Below are 13,326 nucleotides of genomic sequence, written 5' to 3' on the forward strand. Positions count from 1 at the left end.
ACCTAGTGGGTTTTTTTTGGGGGGGGAATAAAGGGGGGAAAAATATTTCCACCCCAGGCATGGGGCTGGGGCAGGGGAAGCCCGAACTTCCCCGACCCCAGCCCCCAGAACAGGCTGCTCTCCGCAAGCCTAGGCAGACCGGTGGGAAGTCGCGCTGGTCTCCCCAGGCTTGCGGATATCTGCCCGAAGCCCCCCGGGGCATGATGCTCAGCACTCCCCAGGTTTCGAGCTGCAGGCTGCTGTCCGCAAGCCTTGGGAGCCTGGCGGGAACTCCCTGCATTCGCCCCATAGGACGCGCACACATTTCCCCTTCATTTTTAGAGGGGGAAAAGTGCGTCCTATAGGGCGAAAAATACGGTATAACAACTACAAGAAGGGTTATCAATATTATATATAAGGATGCAATAGTTCAACAAAATCATCTATATAAAAAAATTAACAAAGATATCACATAGATTGAATAATACAATGCATGTAATCTCTTTGTTAATTTTTCTGATACAGCAATAAACCATACTTTTTTCCCCAATGAGAAATACACTGGTGTTCCAATCGTTTCCCATTCTGTGCCACTAGTAGGCATGCTGCTACTAAAAAAAAAAAAAAAAAAAATCCTTCCAGTAGCACATTAAAGACCAAGTTAGTTCTTCGTATGAACTTTGATGTGCATGCACACTTCTTCAGATACACATGCACACGAAAGTTCATACCAAGAACTAACTTAGTTGGTCTTTAAGGTGCTACTGGCAGGAATTTTTTTATTTTGACTATGGCAGACCAACACGGCTACCTATCTGTAACTGCTACTAAAAAAGTTTTTGGTTCTTTATAGCAAAGGTCAGATTGCCCTTCTTGAAAAATAGTCCCCAAACTTGTGGTACATTCAACATGTTGACCTGTAATATAGCTCTTATCTGTAAATACCCTCTCTCAGAAGGGCGTATATGTTCACATGCCCACATGTGAAATGTTGTACCTATACTACTGCAGCCTCTCCAGCACAAAGGTGGGATTGTTTTATTAACATACCTACACTGTAATGGTGTCAAATGCCACCCATGTAATAATTTAAATGTATCTTCTCATATCAGAGTTTAGATACTGATTTTAGTGGTTTTTTTAGTCCACAAATTATTCCACTCTACCTCTGCAATCTCATTCCCACCGATGTTTCAAGGAGTTACAACCTCCAATTGTTAACTCATTATTTGATAAGAGAGTAAAGATTTTTTTGGTATATTCATCTATATGTAAAATCAAATTTTCCAATAGAGTAAAAGGTCTTGTGGCACTTTGCAGTTTAACTTCAGGGTGTGATGTAAGAGACACTCCAGGTGACCCCCCCCCACTTATGCGTGATCGATGTGTGCATGACCATGTATATGTGCAGTGCCAGGAAATAAATAGATTCCGACCTGGAAATGGAGGGAGAGCACTGGCGTGTCCTTGTGGCTTGTGAGAAGGCCCTCCCCAGAGCCCCAAGACGACTTCAGTGGGGCTGGAGGAAACCCCAGAGAGACCTGAGGGGCAGCAGGGCTTTCGTGAGGCTGCTCAGCTTCCCTGCCCAGCAGCTGATGGGGGGCATAGCACAGAGACAGCGGCGGCAGCACAGCTATCCTTCACCTTCTCCAGGCGGCCCCAGAGCTTCAATTCTAGTTGAGGTGGGGGTTTTTTGGACACATTATTTTTGGTCTTGATTCAAGAAAGCGGCAGAGAGGGCACTTGGAGGCGTTTTAGTGTGTGTTGCCTGGAATGTAACCCCTGTGAAAGTGGAGAGTCGCCTGTATTTGTTGACTGTAAGGCCAGTTTACACCCTGCATTCCAATTTTTCTCATTTGTTCTCTCACTTTCTGAACTTCTCTTCCTGTCATCTAAGAAAGGTGGATGCAGTACAAAAAGCATCCCTGGTGAGATTGAAGGAGCTAATTTAGGAGCCCACATATTCTCTACCTTCAGATCTGCCTTTGCAAATGGATTTGTTATAGAATTAAAAATATTTTTCTTTTATATTAAAAATGGTAGATTTAGTACTCTATATATTTCTACCAGACTCCATTTGCTACCCTTTTATCATTTGCATTATGTATTCCAGCTGAACTGTTTAAAATTTTAAAAGATGATGCTGTTAAGGTGCTACACTCAATATGCCAGCAAGTTTGGAAAACTCAGCAGTGGCCAGAGGATTGGAGAAGATCAGTCTACATTCCAATCCCAAAGAAAGGCAGTGCCAAAGAATGCTCCAACTACCGCACAATTTCACTCATTTCACATGCTAGCAAGGTTATGCTTAAAATTCTACAAGGGAGGCTCAAGGAGTATGTGGACCGAGAACTCCCAGAAGTGCAAGCTGGATTTAGAAGAGGCAGAGGAACCAGAGACCAAATTGCAAACATGCGCTGGATTATGGAGAAAGCCAGAGAGTTCCAGAAAGACATCTACTTCTGCTTCATTGACTATGCAAAAGCCTTTGACTGTGTTGACCACAGCAAACTATGGCAAGTTCTTAAAGAAATGGGAGTGCCTGATCACCTCATCTGTCTCCTGCGAAATCTCTATGTGGGACAAGAAGCTACAGTTAGAACTGGATATGGAACAACTGATTGGTTCCAAATTGGGAAAGGAGTACGGCAAGGCTGTATATTGTCTCCCTGCTTATTTAACTTATATGCAGAATTCATCATGCGAAAGGCTGGGCTGGATGAATCCCAAGCCGGAATTAAGATTGCCGGAAGAAATATCAACAACCTCAGATATGCAGATGACACAACCTTGATGGCAGAAAGTGAAGAGGAATTAAAGAACCTTTTAATGAGGGTGAAAGAGGAGAGCGCAAAATATGGTCTGAAGCTCAACATCAAAAAAACGAAGATCATGGCCACTGGGCCCATCACCTCCTGGCAAATAGATGGGGAAGAAATGGAGGCAGTGAGAGATTTTACTTCTTGGGCTCCATGATCACTGCAGATGGTGACAGCAGTTACGAAATTAAAAGACGCCTGCTCCTTGGGAGAAAGGCGATGGCAAACCTAGACAACATCTTAAAAAGCAGAGACATCACCTTGCCAACAAAGGTCCGTATAGTAAAAGCCATGGTTTTCCCAGTAGTGATGTATGGAAGTGAGAGCTGGACCATAAAGAAGGCTGATCGCCGAAGAATTGATGCTTTTGAATTATGGTGCTGGAGGAGACTCTTGAGAGTCCCATGGACTGCAAGAAGATCAAACCTCTCCATTCTGAAGGAAATCAGCCCTGAGTGCTCACTGGAAGGACAGATCGTGAAGCTGAGGCTCCAATACTTTGGCCACCTCATGAGAAGAGAGGACTCCCTGGAAAAGACCCTGATGTTGGGAAAGATGGAGGGCACAAGGAGAAGGGGACGACAGAGAATGAGATGGTTGGATGGTGTTCTTGAAGCTACTAGCATGAGTTTGATCAAACTGCGGGAGGCAGTGGAGGACAGAAGTGCCTGGCGTGCTCTGGTCCATGGGGTCACGAAGAGTCGGACACGACTAAACGACTAAACAACAACAACAACAAAATTGCTCCAATTATATTCTGAATATGGCTAGGTAATAGCCATATGAGGTCAAGCAAGACTCCCGAGAATGCTGATAGATCACAGCAAATTGTAATCTGGGTCTTTTACCCTGGTGTACAAAGTTTACTATCATATTTTCCCCTTTTTTGAAAGATCCCAGTTGAAATACTAGTGAACACATTTTCTTGTCGTACTCAATACATCTGGACTACTGCAAAGAGATTCTCCCTTCAGGAATGGAGGCCTAATTTGAGCCTTGACTCTCCTATCATGAACGTGTTGTACATCTATAAAGCTAGCGTTTTCCTGAAAGGACAATAATAATAATAATAATAATTTATTATTTGTACCCCGCCCATCTGGCTGGGTTTCCCCAGCCACTCTGGGCGGCTTCCATAGAACCAAAAAAACCACTAAAATATCATACATTAAAAACTTCCCTAAACAGCCTTAAGACAAGGCTGTAGCCTCTGATGTAAAGTCATTTCCTCCCTCATTAAACTTTTCCAGAGGAAGGTTCTGATGTTTTGTTGACGATGACCTACCACGGAGAGCAGCATTGGGCCACACATGCTATAATGGCCTTTTTATAGAAGGCACTCTCTCTGGTGGTGTAGATGTAGGATTTGGGGTGGCCCAAGCTTATTGTGATATGGAAAAGAGAGTCATGGGGAGGCATTGACTAAAACTTATTCATGTAGCATTGGTTCTGGCCAACCTAAATCTTAAGATCCTCACCTTTTTTTAAAAGTAGAGAAAGAGTGGAATGGAAATTCAAAACAGGACTATATCTTATTCAGTGTTCCATTCTTTTCCTTGTCACCACCCCACTGCCTCAGTTACTACTAGGTTGGGGCTTTTTGGCACTAACCGCAAACAGATTTATACCACTCACAGATGTGCTGGGAACAGAACTGAGTAACAAACCAATAAAATTTCAAGTAATTTTATTAAAATCAAAAACCAAGTACCGTCTTTTTTATGCATCCTATCAGGGTTCTGCACTGAAGCTAAGTTGCTGAGCACCTTTGGACAAGAAGTTTCATGTCAAAAGTCTTCTGCTCTGCTAATTAATAGGAAACTATTTTTCATGTATAATTATGTGTATCAATCAAAGGCACGTAATAATATTGCTCAGCTAAAATACTAAAGGGAAGAAACCTTTTGCCATCCAACACCGCTTATTAATTTTCAGCAGCATATGCTAGGCCAATGAAATAAAGAGTATCGCAACCAGCCAAGTCTTGCGCTTGACAGGAGGTTGCACTGTGCCGTAGTGCACAGGAATATCTTTTGATACAACCATTCGGAATATATCCCTGGTACAACGCAGATTAATATCAATCTAGTAGGACAGAAAATAATGTATCAGTGTGTCCTACCACATTTGACATATGAAACCTTATCCATAAAAGATCGTAAGACATTGAAATCTAAGCATTCCAATGGCTTTAAACTTATTTTTATTTAACATATGAAACCAGTAAGATACATTAAAAATGCTGCAATTTTACAGCTTCGTCTATAATGGACTATTCAGTTATCCATTTTTCTCCATGCAGTGTCCTTTAGCACTGCCAACTGATAAAAACTGAATATTCAATTCCTATCTTCCACAAGAGCCATGATTCAGCATTTCTTATCTGAAGAGATCTGTTGCTTCCCGTAAAACCTTCATGCAGTGTATTTTAACACTGCTACTTGATACAAACTGAGTATCTGATTCTGTCTTCCTACAGCAATGATTCAACATTTCTTACTTATCCGAAGAGACCTATCGCTTCCCCAAAATCTGATTCATTACAAAACAAGACTTCAGAACGTACATTATACATAACAGCAATGAAAATGCCATCTATGATATAACACATTTCTTTTCTTCTTCTTTGTTGTTGTTGTTGGCAGCCATCTGTCTCGGGAGGTAGGTGGGAGTGAAAGTGGACGTTGCAGCGCGTGCTGTGGCTGTGGCTGTGGAAACCGATACAGGAGGGACATAATTTGTTGCAGCTGGCAGAGATGAAGGCACCCACTGGTGTTGCTGCTGCAGATGCGCCCGGGTGGTGCTCCTCCCGGAGGTCGTTGCTCTTGCTATGGTTACATAGCCTGACGGTCTGTCTTCACGATAACAGATCAGATATGCAGGATAAATCTGAGGCTTCTCAAATATGACAAAAATTGATGGGTCTGCCACATCATTCACGCAGCTGTCATAACAGTTGATCATGCCACTGGATTTTTCTGGTGGACGAGTATACGCTGCATTCCCCACAACAAAATCACCAACCAGAACCTGAGCCACAAACATTGCCTTCACCGTTGTATCACGTGGACAGTAGTGGTGGGAATAGGAGGCATCTCTGGCAAAGTAGCTTCCTAGGAAGAAGCAAGGGGCAGGGGTTCAAAACGTTAAGTCCATACACATACAGTTGAGTGCTGTGAACAGAGCTGACACAGGTTTGGACAACTGACACTTTATGCAGCTGAAGACATTTCAAACCACAAGCGTTTTTGCTAAGTCTTTGGGAAAAAGTTAAAACCAAAAGGAAATTATAGATGAAAGCTTTCCTTGTATGGAGGAATTAAAAACAAAGACAACTAGAAGTACTTGGTACCAGTGGCGTAGCGTGGGGGTGCCGGCCGCACCGGGCGCAACATCTGGGGGGGGGCGCGCTCGCTGCCTCCGGAGTCACCGAAGAGCCTCGGGCGCAGGCTGTAGCGGAGCCGCATGTCTCGCGGAACCGACGAGCTGTGCGCGCGTCCGGGCTGAAGGCGCCCGGCAGGCAGCGGCTCTCAGCGCTCGCCGTGGAGGACGCGCCAGGCAGCCCCTCCTCACAGCCCCGCCTCCACCGGTGCTGCTGCAGCTGCTGGGCCGTTGCATTTTCCTCGCCTCTCTGCCCCCCTCCTCCTCCGGGCAAGCGCCGTCGTTTGGGCGGCAGCGCCAGCGGCAACTCGCAGGTTAGGGGTTAGGGGGGGCGCAAATTACTTGCGTTGCCCCGGGTGCTGACAACTCACGCTACGCCGCTGCTTGGTACTCCATGCAGTAATAGTCCCCAGATTTTAATGAATATTTTAACATTGAATTAATAGATTTGTAAGCTGCCTTGATATGGTATATAAAATAAGGTGATATCTAAACAAGCCATACTCAGAGTAGATCCATTCCCAGTCAGGGCCATAGCTAGGGTGTGTGAGGTGGGTTGCCGCTAGGGACGGAGGTGCAAAATCTGCCAAAAATATGTCCATAAATAAAAATATTTATTATTGCCTGATTGGAAAAGGTTTTATATAGAGGATGAATTGAATGGGGGGGATGGAGGAGAGGCAGAAAGAAGAGCTAATTTGTCCCTGGCTGGGGGCGCAATCTGGATGGTTCTGCCAGGGGCGCAAGTTCACCTAGCTATGGCTCTGTCTCAAAGAATGAAAACAATGAAGTTATTTGATTCCTTTTTGGTTTCCATGGGTCTATTCCAAGTACAACTAATGTTAGATTATCACCCATTTTAAATAAAGTGAATAAAAATACGAGTTGAAATTAGTCAGCTGGGCCAGTCCATGGTCAATGGCAACTGTATAGTAAAATATCTGAGAGCATTATGTGCTATATTTTAATATGAGGGAAATCATTGCATGAAGTGCTGAGTGAGTCCCTTCCATAACTCAATATACTGACAGATCCAACTCAGTCCTGCGGCTGAATGAGCAGATTTTGTGCTGGCCTAGGTTGAAATTCTCACTCATCCAGGAAGCTCACTCAAGGACCAGGGGTCGGCCAGTCACACTTACTCCATGGTTGTAGCGAGGATCCAAATGGTTAACAGCCATGTACCTGCCACAGTAGCTCACTGGTTACTTCAAGACTAGATGGCTGAAATGCCCTGGACGTGATGCAGAAGCAGCAGCACAACTGCTGATAGGAGGAGACCTTGTCAGCATCTAAGCCCTGTGCTCAGAGGTCTGTGCTGCTGGCCACTTTGCTACTGGGCCAAGTTCAAGGTGTTGCTCTTAGTATACAAAGCCCTTAACAACTTAGGGGGCCACCAGGTGGCGCGTTGGAAGATGGCTGACAATAACATCTCTCTGACCCATACGAGGTACTAAGGGGCTGCTATGGGAAGCATGCAGCCTTCCTAAACCCCCCCCCCTGGATATGGGGGGGCACTGTCCTGCCAGCGGTGTTCACAATGCACCCCCTGATCCGAGAGATGGGGGTGCCGAACACTTGGCACAGGCCCTCGGTGAAGTCAGATCTTCCTGACGCCGATTCCAATCAGCGCGTGCTGGTTGCTTCAGCTCGGAATTATAATTGGAAATATATGATTGGAAATGAAGCTGAAAGCACATACATCAAGTAAAGCTCGACAGATAAGACTGCTGATTAATGGATCTCTGCGACCAGGAGTGACGGGTGGATAAGTAAATCTTTTGATGAATCACTACACTGTATGTTTGGAACGAAGGGGGGGTGGAGGAAAAAACTCTTTTTTTCTTTGCACAATGTGATATTAATAACCCTTCACCCCAGATAGAAACAAGATCGTCGCGTTTTCATGAATCATAGGCAGGATTTTAAGAACTATGTGGGATGGATACAACAGGAGAGAAGACTGGTGAACGGTGAGAAAAGAGGAAAATTTTTATGGCGCAGTTAAAAAATGGCATCTCGCCAAGACAGGCTTGCCGGAGAAAGAAGGACTGGGGGAGGAGAATCCGGATTGTTCGAATGAGAAGGAATGTTGGAATGCAAGTTTGACCTGACAGAGCCCCCAGACTCATTTGATTTATTTGGTAAGCCTGAGAAAAATAAAGGACAGACCGGAGATTAATTTTGTTTATGGAAGTGTTGTACAGAGGCTGTCCCTGACCGATATGATTTTTGGAAGAGTACAAAACCTACATAGAATGCCAGCTTTCAACCTGCTTGTGAAACTCATCAGAGATCGCAAAGAAAGGGATTTACAATAACAACAAGAAGAGAAAGGAAGTAATAAAGGACTATCCGGATCAAACTGGACAGAACTGTCTAATTAATGCAGTAAGAAAAGTGATGCTGTTTTGGACTCGAGCCGAGCTTGATGTATAGGCACCCCCAACAAAATTTAAAATTTGGCTGTATAATTTGGAACTAATGTGATATGGATAACGTGATGTGATTGGCCTGTTAATAAAAATTATTTAAAAAAAAAAGCCCTTAACAACTTGGGACTAGACTACCTATGAGCTTGCCTCACCCCATACCTGCCCACTCAATGGCTTCTAGAGGTGAAACTGGCATTACTGCGGGTGCCACATAGTGGTCATTCTGCACTGATAAGAGCATGGTTGCCTATTGGGCACTTTTTTCAGGGCCTGCTAAAAAGCTTTCTTGTTTAGACAAACCTACCCAAATGCTTAGAAAGTTCAGGTAATTTAAATCTGTTCTAGTATTTTAACTTTTGCATATTTTATAGTATGGTTGTGATTTTTTCTTGATTTTACAGTTTTATTTTTAGTAAAACATTTTCAGGCTTTTTACAATCAAGCGGTATATAAATTTTATTTTTTTAAAAATGTACAACCACCTGGCTTCTTGGAAGGAGGATAGGATACTAAAAAAGTATTTTTGAAAGGCATTGTGAAGTGCAACGATGAGCTTGTTAAAGAAATCCTGGAATCTTCCTTTACACCACTGTTGGGGACTGTGATTACCAATCAACTCACTAGGGGACATTTAAGTAGAATCCCTTCTTTACCATAAGACGGAGCATGAGGTGGTAGAACAAGTCGGTGTCAGTCAGAGCCTTGAACAGACTATGGTTTTTTTTCAAATAAAAGCTATGAAATCCACGTCTGATTGATAGGCGGCACTTTCCAACATACAGTTCCCGGAAGTATCCATTGGAATACTAAGTGCGAACGGTCCATTAACTGATTTGCCTCACGTGCAGCCCACTATTCTAGTTCTGCATCTGACTGATTTTATTTTATAGAGGATGAGATCAAACTATGAAAAATAGTAAAATCAAACTATATAAAAATGAGGTGACTCTCTTGTTTAAATCCTGCATTTGTTTCAAGGCACCTCACACCACCAGCCAGGAGACTAAACAATGGCTGTCCCAAGGGCCGCTCATCAGTCTCATGGCTGAACAGAGATAAGAACCAATCGTCTCTCCACCACAATGGCAGCTTATCACAAAGTGTGACTTATCACATCAGTATGTTGTCCTTTCCACAAGGAATTGAGTGTGCCAAAACAGGACGCTCTCCCTCAAGGAGGTGAGGCAGACAAACAATGACTGGGCCAAGGCTGAAACATGCATGCTGGATGGAAAGAAGATGAACAGTACAACCCTCAACGTGTCGCTTGTTGCATTTTAGAGTGTAAACGTCTCTGGGCAGGGACCTGTCTTGTGCACCTCTACACGTCTTCTCAGAGCAACTTACTCCTATGTAAGCGCTTACAGGATTTGAATCTTCTTCTAGGAAGGGCTGGTGCTATGCTGTTTTTATAGTAATTACTTGTATAGTTTTAATAGATGGGGGGGGGGAGAGAACTCTTTCAGTGCTTAATTGTTTCCCTCCCTAGGCTTTTAGCTGTTCTTATTTTTATCTGTAAGCCACTAAGAATCCCTGTCAGGGGAAAAGGTGGGGTATAAATTATAATGTAATGTAGTGTAATGTAATAATATATCCTATCATATCATATTTTAAAACCAACAATAGGGCACATTGAACTCATAATTTAAGCACTTTTAAAACCCACTTGTTTCAGTGAGAAAGACTGGTGTGTGCTAGGTGCCCCTGAAACCAATGGGACTTCACACCAGGTGGCGCCAGATGTTGCTCAGCTACAAGTCCTAACATTCCTGATCATTGCCCAGGGCTCAGGAGAGGGATGGCTCAGCCACCTGCTTTGCCATGCCACCTGAACAGGTCACAGGGCTCCCAGCCACCACTGATGAAAGGGAGTTAAATTGGAAGAGAGGTGAAGTCAGCACTCACATCACTCTCCTCTTTGTTTTTGGGGTGGTGGGTGAACTGTACGTTGACAGGTTTTTAATCATACATGGCCATCACAACTCAAAATCTGCTCTTTTAGATTTTAATTTCCTCAACTTTCACATCACAGACAGGAACAGATTCCTAAGGGAAATCATCATTGATCTAAAAAACATCCTTTCAAATGGGAAATACCCTTGTTTATCTCTCTCTTCCCTGGAAACTCCTGAAGCTTTTTAATTTCAGTTTTTAGCAGGGGCGATGGCTTCTACAGTGAGCTTGCTGGTATCTTATTTAACACTCTACATACCTTTTCCATAGGCTGTTCCATTGGTTCCACAGATTCTCCAATCAAAGTTGTCACTGCAGATGGCCTCCAAGCTAGAAGGATTAGTCCCATGGAACAGAAGTCTCTCATCCACTGTCTTTCCCCCATTTTTCTTCTTCATCTGTTCTTTTTGCCTAGAATGAAACAAACGTTTCTCACTTCCTGTTGAAGCTTAGGCAGGCAGCAACCATTGCCCTCTGCTGGAGTGATGGGCCAAATCTGCCCCATGAATTTGGATCAAATGAGATTTGAAGGATTCCTAAACACTCTGGGAGTTTCCAGCTGGCACAGCTGGCCAGTTTCTATCAATGCCCTGGTCTCTCTGTGAAAGGTAGATGAGTCAAGCAGTAATCACTCCTCAGGGCCATCTTCACCACTTTAGTAGGGGAGATAACCAGAACAAATGGAAAGTGCCAAGGAAGTCCAGCTGAACAAAGATAAGAGCTCAGTACTGAGCTATCACAATGAGAGTAGACAGTACTTTGTTCATTTATTTTTTACACAACAAATGTCTCCCCCATAAATTCTTGACTGTAATACAATGACACTTTCACATATGTGTTTTATTCTGCCAGCAATATGAAAAGATTAGCATTTATGGTACAGTTTACAACCCCTCACCCTGCGCTGTTATTATCATCTGCATTATTATCCCCATCATGACTTAGGAAAGTGTCAGCCCAGAGACGTCCTTGATAGGCATTGTGTTAATAACCTCACATGACGGATGCACTGATGTCAGACTGCGTAAAATGAAATGGCAAATGTTTGTGGAAACAGATTCTGAATTCTATGCCATATTCTGTGCTTTTCTTGTTTCTAGGGAATCACAGCACTGGAACTACATTTACTCAAAAGCAAGGGACTTACGTTTTGTTGTTGTGTGCCCATGTCTAAAACCAGGATTAGTGAGTTATCCAGTTTTGTCCTCAAAGCTTTTTTTTTTAACCCAAGAAGCTGAAGGTGCTAAGATTTAAGAGTCCATGCCAAACTTCATATGATGCAGGCAAAGTTATCAGCACCAACGAGGTTGTACACATGAGGTGCATGAACAACCTGAGTATAGTTGGACTGTTGTAGTTAAAAAGAACAGAAGCAGTTAAAGTTTTAATCTTCGCCCCTCTGCTGTTTGCCATTCAAAATTTAATTTCCCAAGTTGAGAAGTTGAGAGACGAAGATTTTGAAAGAGCAACGCGGGAGAGAAATTGTTGAATACTTTAAAACTCCTGATCATATGCTGCTTTTCAGTAAATAATCAAACATCTGGTTTGCACTGTTGACTAGGATAATGTGATAAAATGGAAACAAACCATTGGAAGATTTGCCAAAGGGACGGATTCTGAATTCTTTTTAGTTTATCGATGGAATAATTGCTCATTGTCTTTTGAAAAAGAGTCTCAATCTTAGTATATTCAGGAGTCGTCTTGATGACTTCAACAGCCTAAAATAAAAGGTATCACAATGTGTTGAATGTATTCCCATGGCCCCAGAGAAAACTGACTGCCTTCAATTTTTAAAAATTGTTATATTATTAAACAGTTATATAATATACAAAATCCTAATGTGATACACAATATCATTTAATATATCAGTGGTTCCCAGTCTCCCACCCACCGATCAGCTGACAAGTGCTGAATATCTTGGCAAACCACAGAAATCTTCACTAAGAAATCCTCTACACCCTGAAGGTCTTGCTCCTTGTCAGCCACTGTTAGTTCAGATCCCGCAAGTCTGTATGTTTGCATTTGTCATTTTACTAAAGAAAAATGTAACTATCTTCTTTCTAGACATAGACGGCATTAATGACATGTACAAGTGTCAGCCTAGAAAAATTATATCCTTTCCTGCAGTAAATCAGTTACCTTGTACCCAATTGCAGGTAGTGCTGATTTATCCCAGGTGTTTGGATAGTCTGTGAATGGAGTGGATGCTGGAGCCTGATTTGTGTGGCTGGAGGGAAGAGAGAGAACATATTTCACTGCAGCTTCTTTTTCTCTAAATGCAGCAGCTCCTCATGGCTGCTGCCGCCTGCAATAAGAAACTGGTTTACCTGTAAACATGACAGCTGCCGTTATGTTTGATTTGCATATTGCTCTTTTTCACAATACAGTGGTACCTCCGGTTTCGCACGTGATCCATTCCGGAGCTCCGGTCGGATCCCGAGGAATTCGCAACCCGAGGTACCTGTTCTGTGCAAGCGTGTGGAGCGGTAGAGCACTTCTGCCATGCGTGCGGGGTGAGACCGGAAAAATACTTCCAGGTTTGCCGCATTCACATCCTGAAGGATACGCAACCAGAGGTGTGCGTATCCAGAGGTACCACTGTACTCACTTATCACAAGTAATACATTTTGTCTTTAGCTGCAGGTGATTCCCCTGCTCATCAATACATGTACAGTCATACCTCAGGTTGAAGTAGCTTCAGGTTGAGTGTTTCAAGTTACGCTCCGCAGTGACCCGGAAGTAACGGAACACTTACTTCT

The 13,326-nt window shown here is 43.3% G+C and overlaps 1 protein-coding gene across 2 annotated transcripts in view; it reads right to left on the reverse strand.

Moving 5' to 3' along the window:
• Positions 1–4,468: 4,468 nt before the first annotated feature.
• Positions 4,469–13,326, reverse strand: part of LOC309532610 (protein mono-ADP-ribosyltransferase PARP12-like) — a 34,929-nt gene continuing 26,071 nt past the window's right edge. For both annotated transcript variants that reach the window (XM_082223104.1, XM_082223103.1), the window contains exons 10-13: positions 12,707–12,794; positions 12,155–12,285; positions 10,827–10,978; positions 4,469–5,911 (exon numbers count right to left, since the gene is read on the reverse strand). In XM_082223104.1, the coding sequence (XP_082079230.1) occupies positions 5,394–5,911; positions 10,827–10,978; positions 12,155–12,285; positions 12,707–12,794 (889 nt within the window). In that variant the 3' untranslated portion in view covers positions 4,469–5,393. The remainder of the gene's footprint in view (positions 5,912–10,826; positions 10,979–12,154; positions 12,286–12,706; positions 12,795–13,326) is intronic.

The sequence above is a fragment of the Podarcis vaucheri genome, assembly GCF_965113315.1.
Source record: "Podarcis vaucheri genome assembly, chromosome: 5".
In the NCBI taxonomy this organism is placed as follows: Eukaryota; Metazoa; Chordata; class Lepidosauria; order Squamata; family Lacertidae; genus Podarcis; species Podarcis vaucheri.